The sequence below is a fragment of the Lytechinus pictus genome, unplaced genomic scaffold, assembly GCF_037042905.1.
Source record: "Lytechinus pictus isolate F3 Inbred unplaced genomic scaffold, Lp3.0 scaffold_20, whole genome shotgun sequence".
NCBI lineage: Eukaryota > Metazoa > Echinodermata > Echinoidea > Temnopleuroida > Toxopneustidae > Lytechinus > Lytechinus pictus.
The window spans coordinates 3092315-3105762 of record NW_026974141.1 but is presented as its reverse complement, the minus strand read 5'-3'; the positions used below and the strand labels follow the sequence as shown (position 1 = coordinate 3105762).

Here is a 13448-nt window from a genome sequence, read left to right as displayed (position 1 = left end):
GCGCGTTTATAAATTATGTACTGTATAAAAGCAAATATCTCGGGGAAATATCTCTCACTCGGTCGATCGACATGCATCGCAATCGGGAGAGATAGGGGGGGGGAAGGAGGACTTTCCGGTTTTTTTTTAATACACAGAAAACAGGAAAAGTCGGAAATACGGAAATAAGACAGATAGCAGGAAAAAAGCCGGAATTCCGTATAAATATGGAAAAGTGGCATCCCTGCATATAAGTCATTGCTGAAGCATGTTATTAATTAATTAAATGGAACAGAGCTCTTGGAAAAATCTTAAAGATGCAGGTGCAAGAAGGATATTTATCTGGTAAGAAAGTTGTTAATAGTGGATTTTTCTGCAAAATACAGTATTGGATTCTTCAGATGATGCAATAAGCATATGTGAATAAATCGCTCGAAGCCTCAATGAAGAATCGTTTTATTAGACTACCATGAAAGGCCTGAATTTCCTCATACTTTAATAGCATATATTACCCTATTACCCGAAGACTGCGCAATACCCCTTGTTTGCACATATATGCGTGTCTGCGAAATAGTGAAGTCACGCAACAATTTGCCCATGACCACAAACTTTACAGGACATATACCCAATTAAAATACTGAGTCAAAATGGTGAAATAATACTGAATTTCAAGCTTTTCATGTATTAACGGCATCAAAATGCAGCCTTTCTCATCAAAGCCTCTGAATTGTGTGTAAGTGAATGGGTGCGCTGATCAGAAATCTGACAATGAAAATTGACTGACTGCAGACATTCCAAAGTTAGGAAAAGAATTATACGTTAGGTGTGCAGATATCCCGGCGCTAATGCAGTTTCACACGTCACACATCGGCCGACTTCAAGCAAATTTCCAAGCAGTAAATTGTTAATTTAATAGCCATGATAGCAATATTTCAAGGTCAATATACCAACCGCTTTTCCCAATATCATGATCGGGAATAGCTGTATTTCGGCTTTGATCTTGACGTCATCATTTCGCTTGGCTTCTATGAGGCGCCGAATGTACCATTATTATATAGAACAATTATTTGTTATATAATCATTATTTATTAAATAATAACTATTATTTATATATAATTTACATTTTATTTGTAAATAACTACTATTATATAAAATATCATTTCTAATTATTTATATATAATTCCAAGTAATACTTCATTATTTGTAAATAATAATAGTTCGACATTCCATTATTTATAAATAATGATTATTTGTTTTTCATTATTTATAAATAATGATTATTTGTTTTTCATTATTTATAAATAATGATTATTTGTTTTTCATTATTTATAAATAATGATTATTTGTTTTTCATTATTTATAAATAATGATTATTTGTTTTTCATTATTTATAAATAATGATTATTTGTTTTTCATTATTTACAAATAATGATTATTTGTTTTTCATTATTTATAAATAATGATTATTTGTTTTTCATTATTTATAAATAATTTGTTGATTTTTCCATTATTTATAAATAATGATTATTTGTTAAATAATGAAAACGTCTACTTCATTATTTATAAATAATTTTTTCGAGTGCACCATTATTCTCATTATTTATAAATAATCATTATTTAATGTTCGAGTTTTCCATTATTTATAAATAAAGATTATTTGTTAAATAATGAAATATCTACTTCATTATTTATAAATAATAATTTTGTTTCAATATCCCATTATTTATAAATAATCATTATTTATAAACAATTTTTACAGTTTGCCATTATATACAAATAATCATTATTTATATACAAATAACCATTATTTATTAAATAATGCCATTATTTATTAAATAATGCCATTATTTATTAAATAATGCCATTATTTATTAAATAATGGAAAACTCGCTATAACATGCAAATGTGGGACCGCCCATGATATGAATATTCATGATGCGATTTCCTTTTTCGTGATTTTTCTTCACAAATTTTTGTCCATTTCCTCTTCATAATGACATTTCTTGAAGCAATTTTCTAGGGATATGGTCTGATTGTAATATTCTTCATTTTCTATCTAACTTCGTCTTCGTAGAAATATCAAAAAGTGTAATTTTATACGATTTTTCCTACAGTTCACAATCCCCATAGGCGCGCGTGTACGGTAGGGACAACCGGTGAATCGACGGAGTGCTCTTCATCGAAATACTACGTTGGTTGGTCCCCGGAAGTGGCGGGCGGAATTTAGCCCGAATCCTCGATGGAAGTCGATCAAGTGCATATGAGCTGAGAGAGTGAAATATCAGTGTACTTGTACAGGCCCTTCTACTTTTTATAAATATTTCTTGTTGCTTTTTTTGTTAAGTTAATTTTTCCTGGTGTAGAGATAAGTTTCAGTTCTAATAATGCACTTCAAATACATTTTGGAGTGTCTGTTTGAGGCGTTTGGGGCGATTTCACCCTGGCCCCAAAATGCTCGCAACGACAATACGGGGGCATGATGACCCCTAAATTTTTAAAAACTTATTTTTCTATTGAAAATTATCACAAAATTCACCAAAAGTGTGCACGAAAGCCTTCGTATTTCACTTTTAAAACTCCGAAAAGTGCCCAAATGACAAGCTTGGTCGCTTCGCTGTGTCGCTTTCAACTTGAGAACGTTTACGCGTCTGCTCCCCCCCCCCCTCCTCCGAAAGAAATTCTGTATACGGCCATGCTCTAAAGAGCCTGGCACATTGATTTATGTATACTTTCATTTTCATTATTTTTATCTCATTATCAACATGGCCTTACGCAGAATTTTTTCCAGGGGGGCCGGGGCCGGAGCATGACGCGCGTAAACTTTCTCAAAAAAAATCTTGAAAGCGAGACAGCCACGGGACCAAGCCCAAATGACAAGCTTTGTCGCTTCGCTGTCTCGCTTTCAACTTGAGAACGTTTACACGAGTCTGCCCCCACCCCCCGAAAGAAATTATGTGAACAGCCATGCTCAAAAGAGCATATGGCACATTGATTTATATGTACTTTTCATTTTCATTATTTTTATCACATTATCATCATGGCCTTACACAGAATTTTTACCGGGGGGGGGGGGGGGGGGCCAGCTAGGACGCGCGTAAAGTTTCTCAAAAAAATCTTGAAAGCGAGACAGCGACGCGACCAAGCTCAAATGACAAGCTTGGTCGCTTCGCTTTCTCAAGATTTTTATGAGAAAGTTTACGCGCGTCCTGCTCCCCCCACCCCCCCCCCCCCGGAAAAAATTCTGCGTAAGGCCATGATGATAATGAGATAAAAATAATGAAAATGAAGTATACATAAATCAATGTGCCAGGCTCTTTAGAGCATGGCCGTATACAGAATTTCTTTCGGAGGAGGGGGGGGGGGAAGCAGACGCGTAAACGTTCTCAAGTTGAAAGCGACACAGCGAAGCTAACGACCAAGCTTGTCATTTGGGCACTTTTTGGAGTTTTAAAAGTGAAATACGAAGGCTTTCGTGCACACTTTTGGTGAATTTTGTGATAATTTTCAATAGAAAAATAAGTTTTTAAAAATTTAGGGGTCATCATGCCCCCGTATTGTCGTTGCGAGCATTTTGGGGCCAGGGTGAAATCGCCCCAAACGCCTCAAACAGACACTCCAAAATGTATTTGAAGTGCATTATTAGAACTGAAACTTATTTCTACACCAGGAAAAATTAACTTAACAAAAAAAGCAACAAGAAATATTTATAAAAAGTAGAAGGGCCTGTACAAGTACACTGATATTTCACTCTCTCAGCTCATATGCACTTGATCGACTTCCATCGAGGATTCGGGCTAAATTCCGCCCGCCACTTCCGGGGACCAACCAACGTAGTATTTCGATGAAGAGCACTCCATCGATTCACCGGTTGTCCCTACCGTACACGCGCGCCTATGGGGATTGTGAACTGTAGGAAAAATCGTATAAAATTACACTTTTTGATATTTCTACGAAGACGAAGTTATATAGAAAATGAAGAATATTACAATCAGACCATATCCCTAGAAAATTGCTTCAAGAAATGTCATTATGAAGAGGAAATGGACAAAAATTTGTGAAGAAAAATCACGAAAAAGGAAATCGCATCATGAATATTCATATCATGGGCGGTCCCACATTTGCATGTTATAGCGAGTTTTCCATTATTTAATAAATAATGGCATTATTTAATAAATAATGGCATTATTTAATAAATAATGGCATTATTTAATAAATAATGGTTATTTGTATATAAATAATGATTATTTGTATATAATGGCAAACTGTAAAAATTGTTTATAAATAATGATTATTTATAAATAATGGGATATTGAAACAAAATTATTATTTATAAATAAAGTAGATATTTCATTATTTAACAAATAATCTTTATTTATAAATAATGGAAAACTCGAACATTAAATAATGATTATTTATAAATAATGAGAATAATGGTGCACTCGAAAAAATTATTTATAAATAATGAAGTAGACGTTTTCATTATTTAACAAATAATCATTATTTATAAATAATGGAAAACTCAACAAATTATTTATAAATAATGAAAAACAAATAATCATTATTTATAAATAATGAAAAACAAATAATCATTATTTGTAAATAATGAAAAACAAATAATCATTATTTATAAATAATGAAAAACAAATAATCATTATTTATAAATAATGAAAAACAAATAATCATTATTTATAAATAATGAAAAACAAATAATCATTATTTATAAATAATGAAAAACAAATAATCATTATTTATAAATAATGAAAAACAAATAATCATTATTTATAAATAATGAAAAACAAATAATCATTATTTATAAATAATGGAATGTCGAACTATTATTATTTACAAATAATGAAGTATTACTTGGAATTATATATAAATAATTAGAAATGATATTTTATATAATAGTAGTTATTTACAAATAAAATGTAAATTATATATAAATAATAGTTATTATTTAATAAATAATGATTATATAACAAATAATTGTTCTATATAATATTGGTACATTCGGCGCCTCATAGGCTTCGCCCTAATTTAATTTGATATGGACTGAAGTACATGTAATTAGCAACCAAAATCATGCAAAATGTGGCCAACAAACAGGCAAGCTGCCACAGGCAAATCTTTTAATTGCTAACTTCAATCCATATAAAAATTACAGCAAGCCAACTGAAGCGATGTGTGAGAATTTGAATGATCACGTCGAGATCAGAGCGGAGCCCCCGGGGGGGGGGGGCCACTTCCATTAACGAGTGGATACCATGCGCGACCATGGGGTCTCGAAAAGCACCCTAAACACGTATTTTCCATATTCTGAAAAAGCACCCCTTAACAAGTATTGGCGTGTGAAACCCTACCCTTAACAAGTATTGGAAACAAAACGATACTCTTGACAAGTATTCCCTGAAATGAACCCCTAAACAAGTACAGCGATATGTCACGGGTCCGTCGGTCGTCGGTTACTTTTATACATCACTTGGTATAGAACGGCCCAACCTTCCACACGTCGCGCATATCGGACTCTAAACACGTAGTGTTGGAGCAAAAATGACATCTTTTATAAAAAAAATTAATTTTGTTTAGTATCATCCCCGCAAATTTGACCCTTAACACGTAGCTTTCCTAACGAAATAGATACCCTTTTTTCATTATTTTTGTGTTTTTGACACCCTTATCACGTTACGTACGTAACATGCCCTATCTTGAAAAAGACATCCTTTTTACGTGTTCTTTTGGTCGCGCATGGTATCCACTCGTCAATGTAAGTGGCCCCCCCGGGGCGGAGCCTAAGACTAAGCCGTTCCCGATCGCGATATTGTCAAAATGTGACTGAGCCCGATAAGTGAGGGACTTGCCGGTTGCCATACATTTACGAACAATTTCTGGTGGGAAAATTTGCTTGAAAGAAGTCCGCCGGTGCCCATACTAATATTAACCTCGCAATACGTGTGAGTGGCCGGTGCCAAACTGCATTAGCGTCGATATCCCCCCCCCCCCCCCCCTTCATACATACCACAATGAGAATCACTGTCGAAATTCATCAGTGCACTGCCACTGCTGTCGCCCGACGATCCCACCAGATACGTCGACCCTTCACTGCGCCGGCGGTCTCGGCCGTAGATTGGGTAGATTTTGCGATGAATTGGTTGCTTCTGATCATCATTTTCATCGCTCTCATACTCGTAATAATCTCCCATTTTTTATGTTTATTGATTTCTTGACCTTACCGGGGGATCACTCCTTCAACAAAAGATAGTTGTTTTATTGATTCTAATCCTTTAAAATTCAATTCCACAAGTGTTTCCCTCCAAGTTAATTTCGCACGTTCTCATTATCATGATTATGGATATGGGTCAGGCAAAGTAGGCAATCGGATTAAGGCGTCACGTGTGTTTTTGTAATCTGAATTGGGAACACTCGATCGACCCCCGTAATATAATAGTCGGGGGATAACAAAAGTTAGTGTTTTTTTAATATTACTTTGTTTTGATTTTTTTTATTTCCAGTGGGGGCGCAGATCTATGGTGGAGGGGTTAGGGAGGTTGATCCAGTGGTGCGCACATGGGGCCCGGGGGCTCTTTTGCCCCCCCCCCCCCGTTATTCACGACCAAGAAGTAATTAAAGGAAATAGATTAAGAGATCGAGAGAATAGGGTGAAATATGATATAATTTCTCCTGAGGACGACAAGAACACACTTGTCGAAACGTCGAGATTGGGTGGTCCTTTTCAGGACCAACATATGCCCAAGAAAGATACATGCACCGTGAAACCTACTACACTATTCTTCTTCGCCATGGAAACCTTCAGAAGTTATATATGTTATACCGAGGTTGTTTTACCTGACTGCTAAGAAAGCACGAATGCCTGTGAGCAAGCAACCAGGGGACCAACGGCTTAAGGTCCTCTCCGAGGGACCTGGTAATGAGGATAAATGTCTTACCAAAGGACACTAGCGCACCACTTGGGAATCGAACCCGGGTCACCGGAATCCGAAACCCCCGCTCTACCGACTGAGCTATTGCGCCTCCCTAAATAATTTCTGATTATGTCAAAATCCTTCACAAAATTATATTTTTGTAATAAATATCAAAAAAAACTTTTGCTCGATCGCTCGCTTCGCTAGCTGACTCACAATTTTTATAGCCCCCCCCCCCTTTCCTTGTACCCCAATTTTTCTTATTTAGTTATTTTTTTTTTATTGAAGGAAGGGGAGGGCTATATGTATTGGGAGCCGAAATGAGGTTCTTTTTTTTAATTATAGGACTATATAAAGATGAATAGGCCTATACACTTAAGACATTATCATGTCTAAAAATTGTTGATTTTGTATCTGAAGTTTTTGTAATTTTAATTGCTCCTGACGGCCGGGGCATCTATACACTATTAAATAAATTGGGCGGTTGTGGTACATATAATGATCGACCCATATGAACTCGCCGTATATAAGTTTATTTTCCATCATTTCTAAGTTTCAATTATCACAGAATGTAATGTTTTAAACCATATGGACTGGTCTATACGTACACTGAGTATCTCCATATGCTCAAATAGTAGGCCTATGTCCAACTAGGGGCGTCACTGGGGGAGGGGGGCATATATAGTCCCACAAATTTTTGAAGCACTCAATAGTGCCCCTTTTTATCCAAGGAAAAATGCCCCATAAAAATGTATGTGTTAATATGTGCCCCCTGTCATCTTAGAAGCTATATAGGCCTGTGTATAACGAGCTCCCAATTGACTTTTTATAAGCATTGGCGGCGGAAGCCAAAAATTTTTTAGGGGGACCACCCAAATTTTTTGACAAGCAAAAAAAAAAAAAGTTATCAACCAACATTTTAGGGGGGGACCATCAAAAAGAAATTTGGGGTCCACGCAGGAAACAAACTTGACAAGCAAAAAAAAAAGAAAAAAAGAAAAAGGTTATCAACTAAAAATTTAGGGGGGGGATCGTCCCCCCACCTCAAATTTAGGGGGGGCAGGTCCCCCCATCCCCCCGCTTCCGCCGCCTATGCTTATAAGTGCCCAATGCATTCCCGTATGAAATTAAGATGCCCTTCTTACCTTTCTTTTGCCAATCACAGTCAGCAATCGTCCACCCCAGAAAAATGTTGATTTGAATAAATAGAGAAAAATCAAACTAGCATAAGTAACGCTGAAAATTTCATCAAAATCCGATGTAAAATAAGAAAGTTACGGCATTTTAAAATTTTGCTTATTTTTCACAAAACAATGATATGCACAACTCAGTGATATATGCAAATGAGACAGTCGATGATGTCCCTCACTCACTATTTCTTTTGTTTTTTATTGTTTTAATTATACAATATTTCATTTTTTACAGATTTGACAATAAGGACCAACTTGACTGAACTACATACTATCAAACAATATGCTAATTCCATATGTTCATGGAGGAATAAACTACGTAAGACATGACAATGAGAAAATTTGAATAATTTATATTTCACATAATAAAATACAAAAGAAATAGTGAGTGGATGATGTCATCAGTCTTCCCATTTGCATACCGACCAGGATGTGCCTATAACTGGTTTGTGAAATTAAGCAAAACTATAAAATGTCGTAACTTTCTTGTTTTACATCCGATTTTGATGAAATTTTCAGTGTTAAGTTTGTTGGAGTTTTCTCTTTTTATTCAAATTAAATTTGCATTGGGGTGGACTTGTCCTTTAATGGAAAAGAACAAACAAATTGAATTTAAGTTTTATCATCATTTCGATGCAAATCCAGGGTTGTTTTACAATGGCATTGAAAAAAATGCCTTCTGTGTATCACAAAAACAAAGTGTACTGAATCTCAAATCAATGATATTGGGCATTGTTTGACTGACCTGCAAAAAAAAATGTTGACTTCTCAAAATTACTATACCAGGTATCTTGCATTTTAGAGCCAAATTACCGTGACTGCTTCATTTTTTTTCTTCAAATTTCGAGCCCTTGCATCTTATTATTGGCAATCATAAGGCATTATTTTACTCATCAGAATTTATTATTGAACTGCAATATTCTAACAATAAAAAAAACCTGATAGCTATATAGCCTATTTGTGACTATAAACCAAAAATTAGATGCAAATTCTGTAAAAAAAAATTCCTCTCCGACTGAATTATGTGGTTTAACGCATGTTTAGACATTACTTTTTTAATAGTGTTTGTGTCTTTAAGAACATGCTTAGAATGTTTTCTTCACCCACATCAATTCATTTCTCAGACGGATCATTTTTTGATGTTGTCAAATCCATTTCTGTCCAAAATTTCCTCTCCAAAAAATCAAGCAATTTACAGATAATAAGCAGGTGACTTTATCCCTCACAATATTTAAAAAATCATTTAACTTCTTTACAATACACACACAAAAATGAAGAAAAAACACGACTTTTTAGAGTCAAATGAGACAATTGCATGGTTAGCCTGTTCCTAAAACAACCTTTATTTCGCTCTTGATGAGTGTTGAGAACTGATTCAGGTCCTGATCAAAACAATACTAAAAATATGTATACTTTATGGCTGTTAACATCCATATATTTCTAGTATTTTCAGTTTGAATCAAGTTTATCAACACCATCTCACATATGTCACAATAATCTTTTAAAATAAAATTGTATTGCAATCCAAGTACTGTTTTCATTAAAATGTCAATCTTGTACTTTTCAGCGTTTCTCATAGTCGGTTGGAATCAAAGATGAACCGAACCAAATCATCAGAAAACTAAAAGTTAATTCATTTACAATCTATTTTTACCGGAAAGATCGATGCATGAAAATATGGGAAAACAAATCTGATCAGATTAATTTCAATTGGCAGTCGTAGTGCATGTGATACGGGTTACATTTGCATCATCATAATCGTAAGTATTATGGGTCAGAGCTGCAGCAAGCATTTAGAGTTAAACACCTACCCTTTTTACTGAAGATATTCACAAAATTCGCTATAAGTGTGCACGAAATCACTGAATTTAACTTAAGATCCCCTCCCCCCCAAAAAATAAAAATAAATTTAAAAATCTGTGTACATATTTTCTTTTACAAATCACCGGACATGCCCATGTTTATATGCATTGACACCCTACTTAATCTTTAAAAAAAATCTTAAAATTGTGTGGGGGCACCGTGGTCTAGTGGTTAGGACTCTCGCCTTTCAGCCTGAGGGATGTAGGTTCGATTCCCAGCCATGACGTGTTTACATTCAGCAAGAAATTAACCAACCCAGGTGAGGTGAATGGGAACCCGGCAGGAAGAAATTCCTTGAATGCCAGAACGCCTGTAGGCAGCACGGCTATAGCCGGGGTAATAATAATAGTAATGTGCATGTGCAGTTGAGAATATATACATATAGAAATTGCGCAATACAAATGTACAATTATTATCATTATCATTATGAAAAAAAAATAGTACTGCATTCTAAGTACTGTGTTCATATAATAAAAAAATTTCTTGTACTTTTCAGCCCTTTTCACAGTCAGTGGGTATTACAGGTGAACAAATTCAAATTATCAAATAACTAAACATGTTTATAATCTATTTTTACCAGAAAGATCTATGTATGAAAATATGTAATAAAAAATCTGATCAAAATAATTCTAATTGGCAGTTACATAGTGATATATTACAGTGAAAGACAAATGTAGTATTTCAGTGAAAGACAAATGTTATATTTTAGTGAAAGACAAATGTTATGTATTAGTGAAAGACAAATGTAAAAGTTGCCAATATGGGGTACATATTAGTATTCACTGTTTTCTGAGAAAGATTTGAAAAAAAGATCAATCATCTTTTTACAGATAATTGAAGAACATATCATGATAAATATATCTCATACTAAAAAATTATAACATTAAAATAAAAGGAAATATAATGAAAAATGTATGTCATAAAAAAAATATATTTAAATTTTGAAGAAAAACATCATATTGAAAATTACACCATAGTTTGAAAATAGATACATTGACAATGAAATTACATAAATATCATACTTTGAAGATGTCATCAGTTGTCATGAAGAGATTTCAAGGGGAAGTTCACCCTGAAGAAATGTTTTTCTATAAAAATACAAGAAAAAATAGTAAAAAATATTGGTGGAGGTTTGAGCAAAATCCATCCAAGGTAAAAAAAAGTTTATTAAACTTTTTTTGTTTTGATTCATGTCGTCATACACAAACAGTTGTCTCATGTTATATAATATAGAATGCATAAATTTCAATTTTTGAATGGTTCATGATGAATATATATTTTTCCTTTCAGGATCAGGTGTGAAATAATTTGTTGATATACTGAAGGTACAATAAAAATTATTTTCTATTTTTAAAGAAAATGACATTTCAATGATTTTTTTACGAGATGAATTTCCCTTGAAGACAAATAATTATTCAAAAATTATCTGTTCAAATATAGGAAAATAGATATTTCTAATAGAATTACACATAAAAAAATAGGATAAAAAATCTCTTTCATTTTATATCTTAAGGAAACTTGTAGGTATTAAGAGACAATACATTTCTGCGCATACATTGGTAATTCTGAAGCTTCGTTATTCCGAAGGTTCTGTTATTCCGAAGGTTCGTATTTCCGAAGATTCGTAATTCCGAAGGTTCGTTAATCCGAAAACGAAATAAGGTTTGTAATTCCAAAGGTTTGTTAGTCCGAAAACGAAATGAGGTTCGTAATTCCGAAGGTTCATTAATCCAAAAACGAAATGAGGTTCGTAATTCCGAAGGTTCGTTAGTCCGAAAAAGAAATGATTAACGAACCTTATTTCGTTTTCGGACTAACGAACCTTCGGAACAACGAACCTTATTTCGTTTTCGGATTAACGAACCTTCGGAACAACGAACCTTATTTCGTTTTCGGATTAAGGAACCTTCGGAACATCGAACCTTATTTCGTTTTCGGATTATCGAACCTTCGGAATAACGCCACAAATGTTCGGATTAACGAACCCTTTTACGTTTTCAGATTAACGAACATCGAGGTATAGGCAATTTACGTGTTTCGGAATTACGAACCTTCGGAATTATGAACCTTCGGAATTACGAAGTGTAACCACATTTCTGCATAGAGATTTGCATCTAAATTTTTTTTCAAGTATGAATGTACAATATATAAAAGCTGAGTTCCACTTGTTGGTAATAAGTTTGTTCAGATAGATACCTGGAAACGGAATTCACTGTTTTCCCAAAACGAAAAAAAAAGGCAATATTATTCAAGCAAAGCATCTCGTACAGGAATCAAACACCCAACCATCATGAATGTATTGGAAATCGGAATGAAAGTGAAAAGGTGATGAAAGACTTTAAGGTAAAAAAAAAAGATGCACACACATTCCTGAAATGTTCGTAACAGAATTAGACTGCTCATGCGACAATATTATGACACACTTGAACTAATTTAGTTTCAGTGCAATCCCGAAATTGGCAAAGTTGCTTCAAACCGGCAGGCCACCAGTTTTTTGTTTAAGTGGGAAAAGGAGCTGGAAAGGGATGGTTCACACACAGCGTTTCCTCGTTTCTCCAGCATCAAAGAATCAGCTAGCATTGGACTACTGGCAGACCAACATTTTTCTATCTTTGTTCCGTTCGTTTCTACTGCAATCTCTTTCCCTCTTGTGTTCTTTATAGACAGGTAGTCATGGCATACAGGAGCCCGTACCACCAACTTTAGCAACCATTGTAGAACATCTTTTTTATGATTGATTTCCAATGACTACAATGTACAATTAATCGTGAAAATCAAGCGTACGATTAATCACTCAACACAGTGTTACTGGTCCCAGGTGGTCAATAAAGCAGTTTTGTTGCGTTTTACCAACAGTTTTTATAGTTTCTGTGCATTGCAATTATTATTGAATGATCTATCACACCTGTGTTGCAATGTAATTGCAACTTCTATGATTGATTACGTAAGATTATAATTTTCAAATTTCGAGGCACTTTTGCATGTCATAGTCTACCCACGTGATGCCACTACGTCATTACGAAAGAAGTTACGACAGGTTCGGAGGTGTCATAAATATTCAGTCAGGTTGTTGTCCCCGATCTTGGCAAAGAGGGCTTCGTGAAACGGTTAGCGGACAAGTAGCTCACTATCTACGATTTAGTCAAGAAGTTAGACTAATGGCGGTGTTGAGAAACGGGCCCCTGGTGGTCAATAAGCAGTTTTGACAATATCTCACACCAAAGTAGGTAGGTGCCTTAAAGGTTTTTGTTAGATTTTTCCCTGGATGGCTCTTCTGAGTTGCGCAAACTTCACCGACGACTCACCTTTATAATGATAAAAAGATAAAACAACAGCAATTAAACCAACAGAACTGCTTATTAAAGGTCCCCTGACATATCTTCTGTTCATGTGTATGAGTCTATACTTCACCAAATCATAACCTGTTGAGTTTAAATGTGCATCATATAATTTCAATATTTTTAAATTTCACTTTTCTTGCATTTGTCTACAGTAT

The 13448-nt window shown here is 34.5% G+C and overlaps 2 protein-coding genes across 2 annotated transcripts in view; both read right to left on the bottom strand.

Moving 5' to 3' along the window:
* Positions 1-6401, bottom strand: part of LOC129282892 (two pore channel protein 2-like) — a 52242-nt gene extending 45841 nt beyond the window's left edge. Inside the window, exon 1 of the mRNA XM_064114823.1 lies at positions 5996-6401. Within this exon, the coding sequence (XP_063970893.1) occupies positions 5996-6179 (184 nt within the window). The 5' untranslated portion in view covers positions 6180-6401. The remainder of the gene's footprint in view (positions 1-5995) is intronic.
* Positions 6402-9408: 3007 nt separating this feature from the next.
* The window catches only part of LOC135157855 (uncharacterized), a 49830-nt gene continuing 45790 nt past the window's right edge, over positions 9409-13448 (bottom strand). The window contains exon 23 of the mRNA XM_064114916.1: positions 9409-13257. Within this exon, the coding sequence (XP_063970986.1) occupies positions 13202-13257 (56 nt within the window). The 3' untranslated portion in view covers positions 9409-13201. The remainder of the gene's footprint in view (positions 13258-13448) is intronic.